Raw genomic sequence first — 24,182 nt, 5'->3', positions numbered from 1 at the left:
AAAGTTGGGGTTCCCTGCTTACAGACATGCACCCCTGGCAATGTCCGGGGCTCATCTCTAGAAGTGGGGAATGCCTTTCCCTGCTTCCAGACGCATGCTCCAGAGATTGCCAGGGGTATGTCTCTGGAAGCAGAGAACAACATCACTCATTGTCCCACAAGATCAATGTACAAGACAATGGGTAATATGTATTTCACCCAATGAGACACATCTGGTGACATCTGTTACTAGCCTCAGTGAAGGGTTGGTTCTTTGTCACTGTCATGCAGCAGTGTATGTCTTCAGAAGTGAACTTGTACATATACTTCTTATTTCAGGCTTTGATAGAGAAGTTTTACACTCTGCCTGTGGCATGAGACTGTCTGCTAACTTCACCTGTTCCTCTACCACCATTAGCCAGAAAGGCATCTGTAATAGGGGAAAAGAAGAATGGACTTAAAAGGAACTTGACTCTTTCCATTCAGTGTATTAGTCCTAAAGTATTTTTATGTGATGGCTTGTCCTCCTCATTTCTCCACATTTTACTCACAAATACAGGGTTCAACCCTTATTCATAAATACTCCCATTGAAATACATAAATGGCAGGATTCAACCCAAAGGGTTTACATTTCAAACTATTGTTGCAGCATTATAGTTCTTGATTAATGTGGTGGTTTGTTTCATTTACAGGAAAGAAGAGCTTAAAAAAAGGAAAGAAAGGTGACTCTCATTTGCCGTCTGGGGGTATATTGGAGGTCCTGGTTAAGGAAGCCAAGAATTTAACAGCTGTGAAGTCAGGAGGCTCATCTGACACATTTGTGAAAGGGTAATTTTTATTTGCCCATCCTCAAGGGTAAAACGAGTATTTGTATTTACTCAAATTTTATGAGATCGTATTTCTGATAGAAATGCATTAAACTTTACTCTGCAAAGATTAACTTGAAAGCAGTTTAAATACCTATATGGGTTCAGGTGGGGTTTTTTTTTTCCTTTTTGAAAGAAGACATAACTTTACAGTTTAGACTCTTAAATGTGGTTTTGAGTTTTGATAAGCGTTATGCTCAAATTTAAAAAGTTGAGTGTATATTAGTATACACACAAATTTTTAAATATGTAGCACCGTGTGTGTGTGTGTGTGTGTGTGTGTGTGTGTGTGTGTGTGTGCATCGTGTGCCTGGGTTTTGCTTGTATGCCTCAATTATCTTCCAGAGATTTAAAATCCAGATTATGTAGACAATATTAGATATAGGAACACTTATGATTGCATAAATGAATGTAATTCTGCATGACTAATTATATTAATCAGAAATGTAAGTGTGACACTTAAGATAAATGAGTGAAATATGGATAGCTGCTACACAGGTGTTCTTTGCTATTTTTCCTGTCAATAAAAGTTTTCATTTGTTGCCTGCTAGTACATATGGATTAAGATTTTGCACATTTTTATTGATGGTAAGTCCTTCTGTAAAATCCCACCATGAAATTGAAGCCTTTGAATGGGGTTCATTTCCTTTCTGTAACTCTAACCATTCCTGCCTAGAGATGACAATCATTTTGGAGCTCATAAAGATACATACCAGGTATGTTGATACTATGAACCATTTTTCAGGCATAAAGCCTATAAAGTGGTCTTACTAAGCACTTATTAGCCTAGTGGGGCAGTGTTAAAGAAAAGAGCTTTTGTTTAAGTGGTAAGCCAAAAAAAAGTATTATCTGGTCCTTTTGCAGCTTGTATGCACCTAAAGTCCACAAGAGACAACAGAGCTGTGGAGCTCCCTGATTTTATATTAGTATGTATTAGAAATGACATGTTGCCAATAACTGACCGAATGGTCTCTAGCTAGTTTATTACTTGTATCTGTTGTTGCTTACTCAGACTGAGGAGAATTTTATTTCATACATTTGAAATCAAGGGTTTTGAGGCAGGGTTATTGGAGCAGCTTTATAATTGAGAGAGATGTTAGACAAGCTTATAGGCTCAGAATGCTCTTACTCGGGTCTAAGAAGCAGAAAGAGCTTAAAGGAAATACCAGTTAAAGCAACTGCATTATAGTAGTGAAATAGATTATCTGAAAAGGGAAGTGGCCAATAAATGTGTAGAGCAAAGAAATGTTATCAGGAGCACTTATGGATCAGGTAAGAACAGTTATTATTACCTAGTTACGTACAAGAATAAGATCATTTTTAAAAAGAGGGCCATTACTGCAGGACGATTGCCAGGAGCTGGTAAATTCTAATGAGCTGTAAACCTTTGTCTTCATTAAATCTTTAGTGTCATGTTTAGCACAGTTAGGAATTTTTGTTCCCAGGCTTGCTTCTTGCTCAGTAGTGTCTTAATCTATCTGTGCTTTGCTTTCCCACTTGTAAAGTGGGACGTACATATAATACCTCTTTTTTCTTCATCCTTTGCCATGCTTATCTAGAGCCTCAGGCCATCAAGGCAGAGACTGTTACATGTGCATGTGTGTCCAGTGTTCTTTGAGGTCCCAGGCTTGACTGGGAAAAGGTGATAGTGCAGTGCATAGTTATTAGTGGTATGATCTGGAGTTGCATCTTTCTGTTCATGTTTCTGTTTCTTTCTTTCTGTATCTCTCAGATATCTGCTCCCAGATAACAGTAAAGCAACAAAACATAAAACTCCAATAATAAAAAAGAGTGTGAACCCCCACTGGAATCACACCTTCACTTTCAGTGGCCTGAACCCCAGGGACATTCACAACGTCTGCCTGGAACTGACCGTTTGGGACAAAGAGTCGTTGTCAAGTAACATCTTCCTGGGAGGTGTCCGCTTGAGTACTGGACTCGGTAAGGGCCCCGGATGTCTGGGGAGCTCCACCCTCTCCAGCAAGTATTTCATATCATGTGTAAAGGATAGGTATATTATATTACTTCCCTGAATGAGCAGCCACTGTGTATTGACAGTGCCCTCATCTTCCCTGCTTTAACCTGTTGTGTCCTGATGTTCTTTGTGCTTCTGCTTTGTATTTGGTAGTTGTGTGTGAAGATTTGAAGAGGGGAATCTTTTGGTAAATGGTTGCTTGAGGATGCAGTAGACTGGTTTGATCATCTAGGGGGGGCCCTGCCAGTTTTATGTTATTGAGCAGGTAGCACAAGAAAATGATAAGAAATGGAAGAAAAGGTGTGTTGTCTAGTGGCAGTTGAGTTCTTTATGCCATTAAGTGAGAGACATGAATTTGAAGTTCAGTTAGAACTCAGCTGTTTAAAGCAGTTGACATAGGGAATACTATAAAAACATTTCCCACCATCTGAGCCAGAAATGAGAGATTCATACCACTCAGCAGCAACCTTTGTGGTTGATGAAGGGGTGGTTTTGCAAAGACTGTTATCCCTTCCTTCTTCTTTAGAGGGGAGCTGGCAGTAACAGAATTTGGTGGGGAATAAGAGAGAAAAACTACAGGAAATATGTGTGTGTGTGTGTGGGGGGGGGGCATGGGGGTTAAAGGACAGGACTGTTCATAGCATAACTCCCTGGACAGAACGTTAGTTTGAAGTAGCCATTGTTGTTCTCTCCTAGTTTTTGGAACTGATAAGCAGCAGTATTGTCACTCTTTGCTAACGTGCCAAATCCTCCATTTTTTTCCAATTATCAGGCTTAAGTAATGGCAAGGAAGTTGACTGGATGGATTCTCAAGGGGAAGAGCAGCACCTCTGGCTAAAGATGATTGACAATCCTGGAACTTCTGTAGAAGGCATGTTAATGCTGAGATCCAGCATGGGAAAACGCAGGCTCTGAAAGGAAACAGCCTGCAGCGAGGACAGGGTTCTGCTGCTTTGATGACATGACTCTTAATGACCACTGGCTACCAAAAGTATGCCTGAATTTAGTGGATTTATCTATTGTAACTTTGCACAACTGAAAGCGAGGAAGAAAGACATTTTTTACCTTGGATTTTCAGAGTTGTATTATAATGCAGTCTGCACTTTCATGTATCTATCTTCTTCACCTCATACCTTTTCCATACTGAAAATTCCGTCTGAAGTCAGTGAGGATCTTGTCTCCATACAGGGTGCCTCTCTACGAGACACTATATCACCATAGCAATGAGCTTCTGCACCATAGCTTGTTGCTATGGCGATGTAGCTTTGCTGGGCATGAACCGTGATGCCAACACTACTGCGCAGTAGCAGCTAAAAATAACCATGCGGCGATGGGACTGCGTAGTAATGCTGGTTACTGCACGATCATTTAGTACTTGGTTGAGCTGTCCCTTGTGGGGGTGGGAGGGTGAGGCCCTGTGCTTTGTGGGGCCCTGCAGACAGTGTCGTACGGGCCCCACTCAGGGTGCCACCACTCTGTGTGGCCACCGCACGCTGCTAGCTTCATGCTCCGGCTACTCACTACCCCCCACTTCCTTCCCCTGCACAGGCTGCACACAGGCTGATGTGCCCTAGGCCCCACACACCTCTACGGATGGCTCTGATACTTGGTTAAGGAACTACTAAATGACTGCACAGTAACAACTGCGTAGTCAGCTGCTTGTGTAGATACGGCCACAGAGTCCCAAACTGGACCTCTTCTCTCTCTTGCTAATAGGAGTACGGCCTAGCAGAGTCTCCACCTCTGGAGAAAATGGTGCAAGCAGAGGTTCAGGTATTCACTTGATGCCTAATGCTTATTTGAATGTGTGTAAGGGCAGGTCATAAGCAGGCTAAAAGAGAGAAAGATATGGTATAAACCAATTTCATATACATTTAAAATTGTGGTATTTGAAGTCAGCCTGGAAGCCACCCGATCTCAAGCAGTCTGAATCTTTAATGATACCTCTTTCCCCTGTTTACTGCTTCATTTAGTTAAGCTGTACATGATAGCAACAGCAATCACAGTAAAGAAAAGCCTCTGTGCTACCCTGCACAGTACAGCCATTATTGGGAATTAGGTAGCAAATGTGCTGACGTAAAGTCCCGCAGCGCCCGGTGGTGACGTGTGCCCTAGGTGGTTGAATGTGTCGTATAAAGTGCTGGCTGGGGTTCAACTTGATCAAAGAGCCTCTCATGAAAACAGATTATTACACATCCCTAAGCAGCTTGCAGAATGAAGCATCATTGTTTTGTTTATCGTTCCCTTAATAGTTCAATCTTGCCAGGATTTTCAGGCGTCATTGTGCAGAGGGGAAGAGAATCTCAAATGTTTGCCATGTCTCATGAACTGTTGATGTGTGCCCAGGTGTTGTAAGGTAAGGGCTGATTCAAGAAAGCATTTAATTAAGCAATTTAATTATGACTTAATTAAGCACATCATAGAATCATAGAAAATTAGGGTTGGAAAGGACCTCAGGAGGTCATCTAGTCCATTGTGTGTGTGGACCATCCCCAATTAGATCATCCCAGCCAAGGCTTTGTCTAGCCAGGTCTTAAAGACTTCCAAGGATGGAGATTCCACCACCTCTCTGATGATCCTCTTCCAGTGTTTTACTACCCTCCTATGAGAGAGGTCTTCCAAATATCTAACCTAAACTTCCCTTGCTGCAACTTGAGACCATTGCTCCTTGTTCTGTCATCTGCCACCCCTAAGAACAGTTTAGCACAGTACTTTTCAACCTTTTGGGGTCAGTGTACCCCCAGCAGCTGGTCAAGAAGGAAGGAGTTCCTTGGTGGCCAGTCAATGAGTGTGTGTGTGTGTGGGGTGGGGGGGTTCCCCAGTGGCCGATCGGCAAGTGGGTGGGGAGGAGCCTCAGCAGCCAGTCGATGAGCGTGGTGGGGGGAGGTCCTCCCAGTGGCCGATCAGCAACTGAGGGTGGGGCGGTCCACCCCTACAGCTGATTGGCGAGTGTGCCAGTGGCATGGCAGTGGCAGAAGTGCCATACCCCTAATTGAAAACACAGCTCCATCCTCTTCGGAAAACCCAGCTCCATCCTCTTCAGAACCACCCTTCAGGTAGTGGAAGGCTGCTATTAGATCCCGCCTTCCTCCTAGTCTTCTCTTCCCAAGCCCTGTGTTTTCCTTTGCTTGAACCAGAAACATTTTCTGAATGGGTTGAAATCCCATTCAAGCTTATCTTGCTGCTTTGTTAATCATCAATAATGATGCAATTGAGATGCAGTTTTGCTGCTGAACTTTGATATGAATCCATGCACTAACAACACATTTTAATAGAATTTTTTTCTTCCTTTTTCATTTGCTCCATACAATAAAGAAAACCACCTTTTTGTATTACTTTGATAATTTTATTTCCAAGGACTTTGTACCTATTTAAATCTGTCCTAATATCAATGCACAAGAAAATTACACAGATATAATACTTGTGTGACTTGAGTCCCTTGTCCACTGAGAAATAGACCCCTTTGTGTACAGAGCAAACTGTTTTGTAAACCTAGTAATAGGCTGCAGTTATCTTTTTAACCATAGCAGTACCACAGCAAGGCAGAATAATGGATCCTTACTGAATCCAGCAGGTTTGGTGTGTGCAGTGCTAGGTGATTCATCATGCATTTGCCCTTGCTACAGGCCCACATACAAATCTAAAACAGCCTAGTAAGATGGAGTAAGCTACATTTCAGCTGAATGATATTAAATTAGAATTGTAGTTCCCTCAAAAATACTACTTTGCTATTTTTATCTTCATTAATTTTCCTGTATTTTCTTTTAGGGCGCAATACAATATTCATGCACATTTTTAATAAGTAAAACCATTAAATAAATCAATTAACTCTTTTTCCACCCCCCACCCCTCCCCTCCACATTCACTTGCTCTGCAAGTCCTGCTTTCTCTTTTTGGTCACACAGAATTTAGAATCTTTCATCTTTTTGTATAGAATAATTACTAGAATAATGCTGATTTGAGAAGTCCAAATGCTGCTGTTCTCAGTGCAGCAATAGCTGAGGATCCAAGTTAATAACTGAACACAAAGGACAAATGGTTAAATAACTCCAGCTTGAGATTCAACTTAAGGAACTGAAACTGGAGAAATACTCTTTTCCAACAGTTATATCTACTCATTTAGAACTGAAACCACAACCCTCATATTATAGCTTTTAAAATTCTCTTTTAAAATCCTATTTTTTTAAAAACTGCTTTGTTTGGATTTGGTTTGAGTTGCATGAACTAGCTGGATATGACAGTAGTTATATTTTGAAATCATGAAGTAGTAATGAGCTTAAAAATCATATGTGTGTGCATGTATATGTATATATGTGTATATATGTATCTTTATACACAAAAAGGTGTATCTTTATACAAGTATATACTACACACACACACACACACACACACACACTATATATACATCTTTGTCCAAGATGTAAAAAAAAGTTTGGATAATGTAAATTACTTGTAAAATATGTATTTTATACTGTATAACATATATAATGCACATTAATATATACATTATATTAATAATATGCATGTATAAGGATACACATTTCACAAATAATAACTTACATTATTCAAACATTTTTTAAAATCTTGGACAAAGCTTTGAAACATGACTACTGATTTTGGGTGCTTGACTGAGATACCTTTAAAAGGCTCTGATTTTCAGAGACTGCAGAGCAACCAACCTTTGAAATCAGGTTCTCTGAAATTATCTCATGTGGGGACCTAAAATGAGTAGTGGCTCCAGGAAACCTTGGCCTTAAATTTCTTTCTTTGCTTGGAGTCTTCATTTATTTCTGGAATTTCACTAAAATAGGAAAGTGATGTGAGACTAGTCTATTTTCCATCATTTGTATTGTCCTGTTCTCATGCATTTTCTCTATAGTTGGGGCTACTTTGGCAACATACAAATTAAAGTACATGTTTCACTTTTATGATTTTTTTAAAATAATTTTAATTTGTTTTGTCTTTTACTTTTAAATTCTATAATATCTCTTTTTAAATTGTTATCAGCAATTGTTTTGCCCTCCAACAAAGCCACTTTTAATTTGTGGAGTAAACTACCTCATTTCTCCAACAGATTTGGAATCTGGGGGCATTCTTACACGTGCTCCAAGAGGCGTGGGGGGGTGCTTTAATTAGCAAGCCATGCTAATTAAAAGCACGCGAGCATCATGTACATCCGCGTCTCTGTGCTGAAAAATGGTGGTGGGGCACTTTGAACTAAAGCTGATCACATGATCAAAGTGCCCTGCCACCATTTTTTAGTGTAGGGATGCTGAGACAGGTGATGCTAAAGTCTGGTGAAGTGTAGTAATTTCTGCGCTCCAGCAGACTCAACTATTCGATTTCCATCACATCAAGGAGGCTCCCTGCACATCTAGAGGAGCCCTTAGGTTTTCACAGTGGTTTATGCCACATCCATGTATGTGTTTTAGGAGTAGTCACATTATGGCAGCATGGAAGCTAAGCTTTAATGTTCATTTGCTACAGGCTAGTTTACCAAGCTTTAGATGGGCAAACAAACATTTTTAAGCTACAGAAAAGTTTTGGGAAAAAATCTTGAATAGTCCTACATAAATCATTGATCACTGGGGGAAAATAAGGTTAACCTCAAAGGAAAGAAAAAATATCTTTTTCACCAAAAACTGAAACCAAATTTAAAATCATATTAAAGCCAAATTCAAATAATTTTAAACCAAATTTAAAATCACATTAAGCAGTTTCATTTGTATATACATATTGAACCTTTTTAAAAATTATATTTTGCTGATTTTGGTCTCAAAAGATTGCTTTGAAATGAAAGAGTCAGAATGTTTGGGGTTTTTTTTATTTTATTCTCCCTCATTTTGTGGTCTGAAGTTGCCTTTTTGGGAAATTTGATGTTCATCTGACAAAAAATCAACCCAGTTCTAATACAGATTTTTGCCATTGATTTCACTAAGTCCTCATTTTAATATTGAGAAGTATGTGCCAGATAATAAATAGAAACGCCATTATCTGTGAAAAATACTGAGGACTATGAGATTCAACTATTTAATTTTGAGTGAGGAGCCATTTCAGTTCAGATGTTCCTTTTCAGTGCAACGGATAGGTTTTGAAGCAGTATGGTGACAGTATTTTGCAGCTCAGCTACAACAGTTTTGTGTTGTTTTAATATTCAGGACCTTTCACACTCTATGCCAAATGAACCAATGCTCAGTACAAAGCAACACAGTGAACACCAAGGCCACTTGGAACGCTTTGGTCTTCAGTGACTATCAGTAGAGTTGAAGTAAACTGTGTGTATGGAAAATGTTATCATTCCATTCCCTACATCCTTGCACTCTTGCTTATAGAAATACGTGGGATGTAAAAAAGCACAAAATAATTCATTTAATTTGGCTTTGTTTTCTAGGTATTTGATTCACTGCTTGTAATTGAGTGTTATCATGTACTGTATGCCCCTAGACTGAGCACGCAGATAGGCAGCCTCAAGTCTTCTTTTTTTACCAAGGTGTGACACTGAAAGTACATAGATAATTACTCAAGGTTGATTTCTGCAGAAGCTTCACTCTCATTAGTTTCTGTTTTAACCCCGATTCAGGTGAATAACTAAACTTGGCACAGTTGCTATTTCTAAGCTATTCCTTAGCACAATTTTATAGCTCCAAGACTTGGAACCAAGAAAAATAATCTCTTTTTTAACAGTATTGATTTTAAAAAGCTGGAGTTAAAGATAATGCAGTATAGCAAAATCTGTATTTTTCTAGCACCTTGTTTACAAAGGTTTCATTCCTACCTTTTCCCCCTTTCCTTAAATTCAGTGGGTTTGACTTGCTTAAAAACCATGAAGGAATAACTATTAAAAGAAAGTTTAAAAGATATGATGACTATTACTGTAAAATCATGAGTTAAACATTAAGCCTCTTTTTAGATTGTTTCCACTGCCTGTTGCCCAGACATATTTTGTCTAACAAGGTGACCTGACATTTAGTCTCCACTGCTTGTCTCAGCATTAGCGAGTTGGAGACGGGAGGGAAATAGCAAAGACATCCTTCTTTGAAACTTGGATTATCACTGTTGTTTTAAGACCCCATTGCTTGACTTGACTGTCCCAGATGGCTCCTTAGCAAAGTGACTTTGTGCTGTACTTCTCAGGGTGCTTTTGTTGGCAAATTTGGAGAGGAATCTGAACGGTGAGTATATTTCAATCATGGTGCATTAAGCTGGAACCCTGTAGCACCATGTCTCTTTTAAGAAAGATTACACTAAAGAGGCATAAAACAAAATCTAGCCTTTCAGCGTAAAGATTTATGTCTGGTCTCTTGTTATATATTTTTCTGCTCCATTAGCCTGTGCCAGCTTGGCACATTGCTGGGTAATGATTTGGGAGAAACATCATAGTTTTCATAGATATTAGGGCTGGAAGGGACCTTGTGAGATCATTGGATCCAATCCCCTGCCCAAAGGGCTGGAAATCAGCTGGGGTCAGATGACCTCAGCAAGATAATCATCCAAACGCCTCTTGAATGAGTCCAGAGTAGGTGGTTGCACCACTTCTGGGGGGAGTCTATTCCAGACTCTGGAGACTCGGATGGTAAAGAAGTTCTTCCTTACGTCCAGTCTAAAACGGTCTTCCAGCAGTTTGTTTATTTTAGGATTTTATTTCCAATGCAATGCTGCAGCCAGCAAAGCAAATGAAATCCTGGCTTGCATCTACCGATGCATCTCAAGCAAGACCCAAGATGTCATCCTCCCACTTTACTCAGCCTTGGTGAGGCTGCAGCTGGAGTACTGCGTCCAATTCTGGGCTCCACACTTTAGAAAGGATGTGGAGAAGCTTGAGAAAGTCCAGAGGAGAGTTACACACATGATCAGAGGCCAAGAGAACAGGCCTTTTGGGGACAGGCTGAGAGGCATGGGACTCTTCAGCCTGGAGAAGTGCGGGCTCAGGGGTAACTTGGTGGCAGCCTATGAGTACATAAGGTGTGTGCATCAGGATCTGAAAGAACGTCTGTTCACCAGGGCACCCCAAGGGAAGACAAGCTCAAATGGTCACAAACTGCTAGAAGAACATTTTAGACAGGACATAAGAAAAAACCTATTCCAGTCTCCAGTCTGGAATAGACTCCCCCCAGAAGTGGTGCAAGAACCTAATCTGGACACATTCAAGAAGTGTTTGGCTGATTATCTTGCTGGTGTCATCTAACCCCAGTTGACTTCCTTACTTCCTGATAACTTACAAACATGTAACAACTAACAGTCCAGCATCACAGAATGAAAAGTCTGGGTGATAGGGGGATGACATTGTAAATAAAATAACCATGGGCTCGATGACATTTCCCCCCTCCTCCCCCTTTATGTTCCTTAAATTCTGGCTGTAATCCACCTTTAAAAAGTGGCTCACTCATATTGCCACCGTCACCTTGGCTAGGGACAGAAGTTGCACATAAATCAGTTTAAGTGATCAGAAACCGCTTTAAAACTGTAATAGAACAGAAGTTCAGCGCACATAAACCAGTTTCAAAATGTCTGAAACTAGTTTAAGATAAACCTGGTTGAATGTAGTATCAGACTTAATTGATTTAGGTCAAACTGGTTTATGAAACTTCTGTCCCAGACCCCTTCCTGGTTCAAGTTAAATCAGTTCCCCCAGCATGGTTTTCAGCCCTGGACTGGGCTGTGCTGTCTGCTCCAGACAGCAGAACTGGTCCCACCCCTCTGATCCCTAGCTGGAGCAGTGAGGCCAGGGGCTGGTTTACTGATCTCACAGGCTGGCTCACTGCCCCTCCCTCCCCCAGGCAAACCCCAGCTGGGGCCTGGGGCCAGGGAGTGGGGAGTTAAACTCACCTTCCCCTGAGTACAGAGCAGCCCTGCCCTGCTGGCTTACTTAGTTCTGGCTGTGACTGTAGACTACAAATCCCAGAGGCATGTGGAAGCAGGAAGAGGAAGTGATGAGCAACTCTGCAGAGTCCTGCTGCTGTAATTGTTTTGCAAATCCCAAAGACTTGGGAGCAGCAGAAAGAGGAAGTGAACACACAGGCAGAGAGCCTTGCTCTAGTGCACCCAGGCTTCCGGCTTGAGCCATTGCAGGCATGTGGCTGCATTTCCTGAATCACAAGTGAATGTCTGCTCATTTGCTTATTGGTTCAATCTTTGCAGCTTAGACTAACCTGCAAAGACTGAATCAATTAATCCTTAGGTTTTTTGACTGTCTGTACTTAGCCCTTATCTATTGGCTCATGCAAGGCTGCATCTGAGTCTTCCCTGAAATCTTTCTTCCTCTAGCCCATCCTTGCTGTGCTCTCTAAATCCTCCATTAATGTCAAACTCCTCGTGTACCTAAATGCTGTCCTCAGATGTCCAGGGCACTGGGCAGGGCACAACAAACAAATGCTCTCTACTCTACTGATCTGCTTATTTTCCTTATTATAAATAAGAGCTGACATTTAATTTCCCTGACTAGAGTATTGCTAGCTCTTTACAACTCTAGCAAAGAAAATCTCCTTTAGAACTGATCTGACTGCAGTGTGGTAGCAGTGCATTTCCTATTTTTCTTTTTACATACAGATACTGAGAGCCACATTGAGGAAGCCTGGAGTGGCGGTGGTAAGAAGGGAGTGTATTTGGTTCATTCCTGTAAGGGATGGCAAATAGTAGTGTGTTCTTCTGCAACAGCCCATGGGATGCTCTTAACTGTATTAATGAATCCCAAACACTGTCCCATGGATTCCTTGCCAAGTGATCGAAAGATGAAGGATCTTGTCTGATGTGGTGGTAATGCATATGTAGCTACATTAAGGGTAGCCACTGAACCTCAGCTAGTAACCAAGTGGCTTTTGGGTTGTTTTTGAGACTCTCCTTTCCATGGTTTAGATTAATTATTACAATAGTTCTTATTTGTGGCAATAAAGTACACACAACCATGTGCTTCAGCTACTCTTCTGGAGAATGTAATGCTTTGTAGCCTTTAGGCTGCTTTGGGCAGCATGTGAAAGCTCCCCTTTCAATTAATGTTGGGGTTTGTTAAAACAAGATTAGCCTATGTTGCATCTGTCAGATGTCGTATCACATATCCTCTTACAATGCATCCTTCCTGGTCAAAGGCTTTATTTAGGACAGCTACATTGGACATGAAACATATTAGCAGTTCATGCCATTGCATTTTGTTAAGCACTGCCAACATTTGGCCAAAACTTCTCCTGCCCAGCTTGTTGCTGTACTTTGTGTACTGTACGTTCAGACTTGTGGATTGTAGAAGAAGGTGGTTAGTGAACCCAATTGTAGTTATTGTAAAGTACAATGTTATTTCTCTTACATTAAAACAATTCAATATGTTACTTCATTTCTGTCTCTGCTACACTGTTTTTTGTCAAATGTTTAGGATGCCTTATGGGGCATATCCTGTTGCCTTTTTCTAATTGCAGTGAGTAAGTTGCATCATTCATAGGCCATCGAGAAAAACATGCTATGTTCTGAGCCCTTGTAGGTATAACTTTGGTATAATTCTTATATGCTTCTCTCTTCTGCTGCCTACTGGTCCTGTCTTCTGCTTACCTTGACTCTTCTTTTATAGATTTTTAATTCAGGTGGATTTAATGCATGAAGGATGAACAGGAATATGATATTCATCACTACTGGTGGGAAATCTTTAGCTGAAGCCCTGTTACCCCACTATTCTAACAAGCAGTAACATAACAACGGGTGGGTGAGTAAGACATGAGCCCCAGGCAGTGTCGGGGAGGAAGGTGGGGTGCCAAAATGGAGGCGGGGGGTGGGGGAACTTGCTTCTTTCCCCTTCTGCATTCTGCCCATTGTCCACAGTGGCTCCAGTAGCCAGGACTGAAGAATAGCCACAGGGTTGTTGCCAGCAAGATCCTCACTTCCAGAAGAAGCCTCTGGTGCAGAGGGAACTGCTAGCATGGCCAAATGCCAGAGAGTTAACCCTCATTTTTTTTCCCTGCTGAATTTCAGCTTTTTAAATCACCATTCCATGTGCCTTCATTCTCTAGCAGTAACCCCTACAGGAGCAGCTTGCCTTGGGTGCACTGAAAAAGCATTAAACCAACAGTGGTTAAAAAATAACCTGTTCAATTATTTGCAAGTTATAAATGGATAATGTGCCAGTCAGTATTTTTACAGGTCTAAAAGTGATAGATTTTAGAGGAGATTTTGCAGCAGGGAATGTCTTAGGTCTTTGTCAACAAATCAAAGACATGGTCTGCCTTCAAGAGGAAGTGATAGGACCCTTCTGTCAGGAACACAAGTCAGGGATACAGGCAAGAACAATTTTTTATCTCACTCATATGTAATGAGTTGAAAATGTATCATAACCTGTATCTCCATCCAAATCCAGTGACTTCATAATTCACTGTCATCTCAGTGGTGTTGCTCCAGTTTACCAGACTTCTTTTACCTCTTTTGTATCTCCATAAAATCTGGCCAAGGCAAATGTAAGAAGCTCCTTCCAGAATCTCTCCAATTTTCCTCCCTTGAAACCCATCTTGTTCCTAGCTGCCTGTGTGTTTTTTCCAGCTATTATTTGTCTGTAATGCTATTAAACAAGGCAAAGCACAAGTTATATGGCTTTCATGAAGACTGAAGGACACTACAATTCAAAGTTATACTGTACACCTGCAGCAGAGAATAACTTGTTTACTGCTGTGATATTGAGGGCAGGTCATTTATAGACCTAACCCTCAATCAAAATATGTAACCTTTCAAAGTCAATATTTGGATCCAATTTTGGGGATCAACTTTTCTTCCTGAAAGGAACCTAAGACAAGCTATCTGGATATGCAAAACAATATTTTATTATTAAAAGATTTATAAACACTAAGAAAGTAACATCAAATTTTACATGGAATGGGAAGTTCAAAATAATTCTTGGAGACCCAACACAATATCTGTACACAGATTTCCTGGGAGAGTAGCAGTACAAATTCCTCTAAGGATGGCTGAAAGTACAAAAAGCATCATGCATATATCATATACAGAGAAGCTACCCAATAAAATAGAATTAAAAAACCACAAAAAAATCTGTACATCAGTGATTAAAAAGAGAAGTCATGCTTTATGTAGCACCAGGGGAAAAATAAGTAAGTAGAAAAATTCACTCAGAGGTGAAACCCTGTGATTCTCAATTAGGGACATGACTGACCAACTTCTGCTTGCAGCAGCATCTCTTCTTTTCTCAAAGGGAAAGTGTCAATAAGAGTAAAGAGCTCAGCAGGTGTAGCTGGGAAAGGGTAACGCTCTTTGTCCATGCCATGCTTGTCCATCACCAGTAAACTGAAATTATTTTGCGAGATTCTCAGCAACAACCTGAAAAAGTAAGAAAATGCCTGAATATCTTAATCTAATACAGGGTTGTCCAGCTGGCAGCATGAAGCCCCCAGAGGGTTAGCATGCAGCCTGTGGGCTCCCACCTAGCCACCACTCCCATCTCCCAGTTGCTCCTGCCTTGGCAGCTGAAAGGGGGCTAGAGTGTCCAAGTTGTGCACAGAGCAAAGAAGGGAACCAGACTGCCTGCACTGCAGTGGGTGATGCACATGGCCAGGAGATGAGGCTAGATGCTGTGCATGCAGCTGAGCGAAGAACCAGGCTGTGGGGGGGTTTGTGGGAGTGCAGTCCTATGTGGCTGTGCAGGGGAGTGCTGTGTGCATGTGGCAGGGGGCCAGGGAGAGGTCACTCGCATGGTGCATGGCCCCCAGATCTGTGGCCCTTGCAGTGTGCAGCCCCTTCCTGCCCAGAAGTTGGACAGCTGCAACCTAGTGAAATGTCGCAGGTTGGTATTGATTTTCAGATGAGGGACTATGGGGGAAGGGAGAAAATTGTGGGCATCTATGCAGCTCCCATATGTAGACCATGGCTGAGGTAGGGCCCATTAATAATACAGGTTTCAGGCCATATGCTGGCCGCCCTGCAGGGGTCCAGAGAACATAGTACCCACAAAGCAGTAGGAGTCAACCTCTTCGGAAGGTGTGCCACAAATCAGCTCCACACCGTCCATGAGAGTTATTTTGATCTCCTTCCCCTGCACAATCTGCTGCTCTGCTTTCTGCTCCCAGCCTCATGCTCTCTGCCTGCTTTGCTTCCTGCTTCCTTTCTTATACTCTTTGCCCAATTTGCAGTTTGCTTCCTGTGCATCTGATGTTGTGCTGCCTGCCCCCTCTCCCCTGATCTGACATGTGCCACATACAGAAGTTGCCCTGTGCTACCTGTGGCACCTATACCTCAGGTTGGCCACAAAAGTCATAAAGGTTGGAAAGTCCAGTGTGTGTATGCATTGGAGGGAGGCTAAGGAAGCTGCAAATAGGCTGCATTTTTTGCCAGCTGTATGATTTTTGGCTGTTCCCATGTTGTTAATATGACCTTCACTTCGGCATAGTTGGGAAAATCCTGGCTATTAAAAACGTACTGGTGAATGCCTATCAGCACTGCTTATAATCAGAACAAAGTGCACACTGCCTGCATGGAAGCGGCACTAAATGTTCCAGTGTCTGGAGCAGCTGGTGTTATAACACAATTACAGGAGGGTAAAAAAGGGAAATAAATGCTTACGATTGAAGCATTGGTAAGTGTTGTACAGAAATGTAAAATGCCAAATGAAGCATTCATTCTTTACATTCAAGATCAGTTGTGAATGTGCTTCCAGTCTTTTCCTCTCTCAAAAGTGTTTTGAAATGTAGCAATTGTGCTAATAGTCCATACTGTAAAGAAGGGGGAACAGTTAGCTTTTAAGAATTAATTCCCACATTGGTGGCCATGTCACTAGGCCTCAAGTGGAAGTTGCCTAGGTGCCACAGGGAAGAAGGACCCATTTTTCATGGTAATTGAGACTCTGCTCTTGGGCTATGCCCAAGCAGTGGTGAGTTGAAGAGCAAAGATAATATTTAAGCACTATTCGGTCCTTCCTCATTCCTAAGTCAGTATCCCCTGTATCTCAGAATGGAGATGACTTTTTGGGTGGCATTTGTCATTCCTACAGAAATGTAAATGTAAGAGGCAGAAGCGATGGCAAGGAAGCCTGCTCCTGGGAGAAGTAATGAAGTTGGAAGCGAGGACAGATCAGACTGGCTGTCCCAGCCACTGAAGCATTATTAGATTCACTGTTCCTCTGCGTTGAGCCTCTGAAGGAGCTGTAAGGCTGCATGGCACAGCTTGCTCCTTGTTCCTGCAAGTATAATAAACTCAGCAGAAGAATAGGAGAAAACCACCTGCGTTAAGTGGGTTAAGCAGACCTTGCTTTTGCCACTTACCAGCTAACAGCTTTGTGGGAAGTGTCTCTTTATTCATTTCAAACTTAGTGTGATTTAAGCAGATTTCAAACAGTGACAGTCGAGTATTACACAAGGCAAGAGAAATGCGATTCCTCAGGAAAATATGCTTAGTTTTCCAAATCAAAACAGGATGCATTTATAGTTAATATTTTAAATGTTCCCAGTCTTTCATTTGTCAATTATCCACCATAATAGAACATGTAATTGGTGACTGGTACACATTTGGGGTACACTATGGTGCTAAAGCTTCACTGGGACTTACGCATGTTTGATTTAGTGACGTCAAGAGGACTTAAAGGTGTGCTTTTGTTCTTATCAGCCTTGGCACCCTCCCCAAAGTGGCTTATTAGCAGCCAGGAGCCAATCAAGAAGTTTGAAAAGGTGGGGTGCAGGCTCAGTATTTCTCAGGGGCTTAATGCAACATCCTCTATTAGTGGAATGTAGCTGGGAGGAAGAAGGTAAAGGGAGAGTGTCTGGGAAAGGTTCTGAATGCCGTTTCTCTGTGGTTTTGCAGAAACTTCTTGGTAACATTTAAAGTTAAGTTGTAACTGAGACCCAGACCTTGGGTGAACCATGCAGATCCCTTCTCCCACCTCTCAAACTAGTGCTAGATGATTCAGGACACCCTTGTCCATCATGAACTCATCATTTGGAGGATGTCTCTCTCACTTACATATTTTAAAAAATCTTTATCAGACAAATTACAGTGACTAATTATTTAAATAAACAAGTGCTACCACAGAAGGATCCAAGAAATCAAAAGGGAATACTGCAAATCCACATGCTGAGGTGTAACATAATAATGGTGAAGTTTTCACTTTACCTGAGTTGCAAAGCAAGTGGTGGAGGCAGTATCTGTACTCCTATTCTTCCTATAAGTGCTGGAACGACACCAACTAGTTCAATCACTGTAACATGTCGAAGGTCTAACCCACACTGTGCTGGCTAGAAGGGCCAAGAATAAGACAGGAATACCCATAAGTGGACATGATTATAATGGGAGATCTACTTTAAAGGCTCAATAGGTGATGTCTACAAAGAACTCTGAACATTGTTACATTAATATTGTAATCTCTACACTTGGCCTTGCTTCTTTTTATAGCAACCATTTTAGTAGCACTTTATGAATGCACTTCAGTCTTCATGATGACTGAAAATATTGCATAAATGGATTTTTAGCACATTTAAAAAAAAATTCATTGCCCCTAATAAAAAAGAAAGAGGCTGTTAGATTAAAAATTATGCTAGTACTGTAACCTGGATTCTTCTCTAATGCCTAACCATTTGATCAACTTGGTGGGAGGAGGTGAGAAGCACTGTACCTATTAAATTTAACCTGGTAAAAACTGCAGTGAAAATAAATTTAATGGTCAAGCCAAATAAAATATTAAAAATACTACTTCTATTAATTCACAAACCGGAGATAGAAACAACATAATCAGGATATACAAGTGATATCATTTGTATTTATTACTGCTGAATTTTGTTATAAATAGTAGCAGAAAACAAATGTTCACTCCTGCTGGTCTGGCTAACAGTTTCATACTCTTTTGGAGACCTCTACCTCTCTACTGCATGTCAATGGTCAGGTTCTTGCCAGGGTTAAAGTGTACAGCTAGATGAACACAGGAACTGCATAATTAAAATGGTCACACCATCATTGCACATTTTGAAACAAACACCATAAGGCGATAGACCTTCTACAAAGACATATCTTAACATTTCTCAAGAAAAATTGTTACGCGGATTGGAGTAATCATTGGGGGATATTTATACAAGTTCTGGATCATGATACAACTTCCTCCCAAATGTCTACATTCAGGAAGGTCAAAAAGAGTCCCTGAGCTGGTAATTGATTTGGATTCTGGCATGTTATTTCTGCAGACATCCACATTTTTTGCACTACAATTACAAAAGTAACTGATATACTAAGAAAAGTGAATTAGCCCCTTAGCAGCTAAAAATTGGATGGTAATGCTACTTCAGAACCTGGAAAACATGTTTACTTCAGAACTGCCAGCTCATGGCTAGATTCTCAGCTGTTCCACTGCAGTCCATGGAGAAATTTCACTGACTGAGAATCTGACCTTCTTGTGTATTTAAAAAAATGCTGTGAAATAAGGCACCCTGCTTACCTGCAGCATTCCCAGTTGCATCCTGTAGAAGTAGTTGGCTGCAGTAGGAGTTGATATAATTAGCAGTCTCCGTTTCTCATAAAACTGATCCAGGAGGGCAGCTGCGCTTCTCACCGCAACATTAATATTCATGGCTGGAATTAAAAATTGAGAACAAAAATCATGGAGCTTGCAAAAACTGACCTGCTTTCAAACTGCATTAGCAAAAACAACTATTAAATCCAGGGAAAGAAAAAGAGAATAATGCAGGAGCTGGGGCTGTATGTTAAAGTGCAAAATCCTGGCTCTGCTGAAGTCAATAAGAATCTGTCACAAGTTGTAATGAGGGCATATCTTTGAAGTCTCTCTCCACATCACCCAAACCAGCAATGAAGAACAGCAGCTGCTTCTGCAAGTTGCTTGGAGGAATGGAATGAACATATATTTCTTCTTTTTGCATAGCTGAAAATAAGGAAGAATAAATCTTGGAGTCACAGTACCTTGGGTCTAACTTATCAATTCCAGTATTGCTTTGGGATTAATAAAGAGGAGCAAAAACTCTGGACTGTCAAAAATAAGCTGCATGACTTTATTTAAAAACAAAACAAAATAACTCACCACATTCACTAAAATTACGAGCACTGTTGTGTTGACTGACAATTTTCTGAATGCCTGCAAGCACATGCATTGATGAATGGTGATCGAATCATAGAAAAGTAGGGCTGGAAAGGACCTTAAGAGGTCATCTACCCCAACTCCTGCTCAAAGCAGGATCTTCCCTATCTAAATCCATCCTATACATATCTCTGATGTGTCCAGTTGGTTAGGCAAAGATCTTTAGTGACCTTCAGCCAGGGAGAGCTGCAGAGTTTGTTCCAAGGTCCCACTGTAGTTAAAAGCTACATCAATAAAGAAAGATGGGGTGGAAACAAGTGCAGGTGAATAAACTCTGCAGCTGGCAAATTTTACTCACATGAATGAAACTTCTTTTCATTTGTGGACACCCCCAAATTTTTGAATGGAGGTGTGGACCCCTTTGAATCATAAATGTGGGTATTCACATACTTTTGATTGACCATAGTCATCTCTTGCAGACCCCTTAAACAGCCTGTGGACCCACAGGGGTCAGCAGACCACAGGTTGAGAACCATTGATCTGGACCAGGGCTGGGTAATTATTTTGGCTGGAGGGCTGTTTAATGAGTTTTGGTGAGCTATAGCCCCGCCCCTTGAAAGGTGCCCCACCCCCTGGTCACAATCTTGGAACTGGAAGTCCCACCCCTAAGCTGTGCAGGCGCTGCTGCCCAGCAACAGGCAGTTCCAGCCAGAGCTGCACGTGGCAGCAAGGAGTGCAACCAGGCTGGCCCACCTCTATCGTACGGGGCTCCCTGTGCACACATGCAGCTCTCACCACTCACACGCCACCGGAGGAAGCCCCACACGATGGAGCCAGCATACAATAGTAGAATGTAGGTTGTTCAGTAACAGAAATGTATTATCTGCAATGATTCTGCACAGAAAAACTAGTATGTAAAGAGAGTCAGTGGATGAGGATGAGGACTAGGGAAGAATACCAAGAAGAATACCAAGAAAAGCCAGAAGTCCAATTGTATATTGAACACTGATGGAGAAAAGGAGAGAATTAAGTTTACAAAGAGGTGTAGGAAGGCTGATAACCATTGGTAGGAAGAGGTAAAGAGCTTTTTGCTTATTAAAGCAGAATGTATCGGCTTGTCTCTCTGTCACCTCTGATGCAGTGTGCTCTGAAGTTTTACCAAGAGATTTATAAGACATGTTACAGTTAGTTATCCACTAGCAAAAATATCCTAGTTCTCCACATACCAAATGCTAGCTTTTGAACAAGCGACAGTAACTTTGCAATGCAACTATGAGGAAGTGGCATGCAGAGCTATAAGCAAATCCTTTATGACATTCACTTCCTGTTCAGTACAGTAATAAAGTACTCACGTACGTGTACAGGTTGGCTCCACTCCTGACCAGCCTAAGTTGTACTGGCACACTCTAGCAGGGCTTCCTTGCAAGTCATAGCCACCAACGCAGAAAAACTCACAGGTAGCACCATAGTTATTTCCATCACCTGAACATTTTAAGTAGCCATTTTCTGGGGCATTCAATTTAACACAGCGCCTGACTTTGAATAGGAAAAAGGAACAACAATAATTGTTTCTCCAGTGCAGCCTTACTCTTATATTCTTGCAGTATAATTTTATAAGTGGTATTCTGGCTCGCTCTTTATTCCTAGCTTTCAGACAATCAAGCACTTCGTTTCTGGTATGATTGCAGCTATTATGTTTGCCTACTAATTAATTCATCACACACACACACAGCACTGAGGAGATGAAGATTTGAAGCCCAATATGTCACAGACTCACAGATTTCAACTGCTACTCTGTCAGATGGTAGCCTACCCAACAGATCTGAGGAAGTCTTATCAGCTGTGACTCAGTAGCTGATTTGAGAGGACTACAGAGTTTGGAGGATAGGGGAGGTCAGGATTAGGGAGGAAATGAACAAGGAGAGCATGAACAGGGAGGAGGAACAGCATGGGGGAGTAGGGTCGATCAACACAGTGGCTCTTAACTTGGACCAGCGCTGCTTCCTCGGGTAGCTACAGCTCAGTTCCCTGGGTCCCTAATCTAAATTGATTTGAGCATTTTCAAGCTACATGAAAGACAATGCAATCACCCAGGGAAAAGTTTACAGATGCATACACAAGGTATATAACAAGACTTTGCACCTGGCTGATTAAAAATACATATGTATTGGCTTTGTTTACATAATTCGACATTTCTCTTACCTCTGACTTTAACCAAAAATTTGCAAGTGCCTTTATTCTCAGCTCTGTCATACACAGTGTAATGGATTTTGTGGTCACCTTCTGGAAAATGTGACCCTGATGAGAGGCCTTTCAGAATAACACTAAAATGAGAAACAGAATAGTACAGATGTTTAGAAAGTAAGGGCCATGTCACACATTGCACTTAACATGTGTTAACTGCACTTACAAGTCGCACAGTCACATGTTCAAGCAGTAAAACAAGTGCTAAGTGTGATTGTATTGTAGCAGTTGCAACTTTTCCCCAGAGGAGTATTTCCAGATCACATTAAGTAGCATGTGTTCAGCTATTGTCAGACTGCTCCATGGAGATAACACGAGTTCAAGATACTGTTGTGGTGCCAAGGCTGGTTCAAAACTGCCCAGCAACAGAGACCCAGCTTGTCTCACAGATCCAATTGCAGGTATTGATCCAGCAGTAGGAGTGGCACCCTCTCCTGGGCCTGGCTCCTTATACCTCCTTTCGCTAGCCACCAGAGACCCAGCTCACCCTGGCTTGCCAGGGACAGGTGCTCCCAGGCTGGACAGTGCTGGGGACAAGGTGGGGAAGGCACAGGCTCCAGGCATCCTCATGGGTGGACATGTGAATTGTGCGCCCAGACGTGTGGTATGGCACCTGGCACCAGAGTTCGCAACAGGGGGTTCTCTGTTGGCTCCACCCTTGTTCAGAGTGGACTGAGATGTGAGTAAGCATTACCACGTGACTGCTCAGAATACATTCTCACTTTCAGCAGGGCATGGTAATGCTGACAACATGCGCTAAGTGTCCCATGCAACAAGTGAGTTATCCACCTACTGGAAAAATCCCAGCAATCTTGAGATGAAAGGCTTTTCTGTGACTGGGCAATGTCCAGATTGCTAGCTATGCTGAGAATTGCAGAGCCAGAGAAAACAGCTAGGAGGAGGATAGACAGTGGAGCCCAATGCACGTAAGACTTAAAATCACAGAAGCCTAGTTTTGTCTTAGCAAAATTATGCACTCCTGACAGCAGATAAGTGAGGTGTTGAAATGGTCTCTTTGATTCCCATCACTACAAAATACCTATCAGCGCCATTGTACTTACTCACATTTCATGTAACAATTAAAAGAAGCTCATGCCAATTATATTTATATATGGGGAACTCCAGACCAACTCTGCATACAGGATAGTTTACAACATAGGACTTGGGCATAAGCCAGGACCAGGTAGAGCTGTATTGCCTGGCATTCTCTGTATGGATGAAAAGGTAATGAGGACTCAGGATTATTTTAAGGCAGGAGAGTTGGGCATCTAGTTTCAGGCTTTAGCTCAGTTGCTCATTCCTGACAACAGCATATGTCAAGAGAATACTGAACTCCCAAGATAGAAATGCACAAGTCAGGCTCAATCCAAACACAGGTCATGATGTTTCAATCTAATTTGAGGCACTATTTTGTTTTAAGACATTTCCTCCCATCTCCTCTTGGACAGCAACAGAAGATACTATCTGAGGCTTGGAGGACTGGAAGCCTTGAGAGTGCACAAATACCCTTTAATTGTTTGCTAGGGAACTGTCCCACCTTGCTATAGGTAGAACGTGTTTTGGTAATGAGCTTTTTAATGCTATGATTCTAGCTAAACCAAATGGCTCGAGGGTCTTGCATGGCACCCTAGTTTTAACATACCAGTGGAGAATAGTATGGCCAACACTAGCTATTCAAAAACGATGAGACAGGCTACCAAGCAAGAAGTCATAAGACTGGCTTAAATATGTCTCGGACGGCCAGAGCCGACTCAAGTTACGTTAGAAATTGGTCATACGTTAGGGCGGGCTGGTGAATGGAGAGACAGACACAACTTATCGGTTGCAAAAAACTTTACTCACGCCGCTTGCAATCATGACGCAGGTGGTCTGGTCGTCTGAACAACCACACGAGTTGTTCCAGCTGGCGGGGCCCAAGCCAGTTAATCCGTCCGCAATTCGAAGCCGGCGGGGAAAGGGGTACGTCTGGGGTTGTGCTCAGCGACCGGAAGAAAGATCGATAGGTGATCAGTCTATTGATCGGCAGCCGCAAGTCAGATAACTTCAGAGGCACTCTGCAGCGTGCTCAAAGCTCTTCGACTTGGGCAGAAGTCGCGCGGAATTTTAAACGGCCAGCGAGCCAATTACTAGCC

General features: G+C 41.8%; 2 protein-coding genes across 3 annotated transcripts in view; one reads left to right on the top strand and one right to left on the bottom strand.

Moving 5' to 3' along the window:
* SYTL5 (synaptotagmin like 5) overlaps positions 1-5,329 on the top strand; it is a 105,183-nt gene extending 99,854 nt beyond the window's left edge. For both annotated transcript variants that reach the window (XM_025205200.1, XM_025205192.1), the window contains 3 exons: positions 671-806; positions 2,577-2,785; positions 3,592-5,329. In XM_025205200.1, coding sequence (XP_025060985.1) covers positions 671-806; positions 2,577-2,785; positions 3,592-3,734 — 488 coding nt within the window. In that variant the 3' untranslated portion in view covers positions 3,735-5,329. The remainder of the gene's footprint in view (positions 1-670; positions 807-2,576; positions 2,786-3,591) is intronic.
* Positions 5,330-14,590: 9,261 nt separating this feature from the next.
* SRPX (sushi repeat containing protein X-linked) overlaps positions 14,591-24,182 on the bottom strand; it is a 79,478-nt gene continuing 69,886 nt past the window's right edge. The window contains exons 7-11 of the mRNA XM_025205305.1: positions 22,009-22,130; positions 21,163-21,342; positions 19,213-19,346; positions 17,901-18,022; positions 14,591-15,119 (exon numbers count right to left, since the gene is read on the bottom strand). Of these exons, the coding sequence (XP_025061090.1) occupies positions 14,939-15,119; positions 17,901-18,022; positions 19,213-19,346; positions 21,163-21,342; positions 22,009-22,130 (739 nt within the window). The 3' untranslated portion in view covers positions 14,591-14,938. The remainder of the gene's footprint in view (positions 15,120-17,900; positions 18,023-19,212; positions 19,347-21,162; positions 21,343-22,008; positions 22,131-24,182) is intronic.

The sequence above is a fragment of the Alligator sinensis genome, unplaced genomic scaffold (assembly GCF_000455745.1).
Source record: "Alligator sinensis unplaced genomic scaffold, ASM45574v1 scaffold243_1, whole genome shotgun sequence".
Classification (NCBI taxonomy): domain Eukaryota; kingdom Metazoa; phylum Chordata; order Crocodylia; family Alligatoridae; genus Alligator; species Alligator sinensis.
Note: the sequence above shows the minus strand (reverse complement) of the source record. Positions and strands in the feature narration are given on the sequence as shown.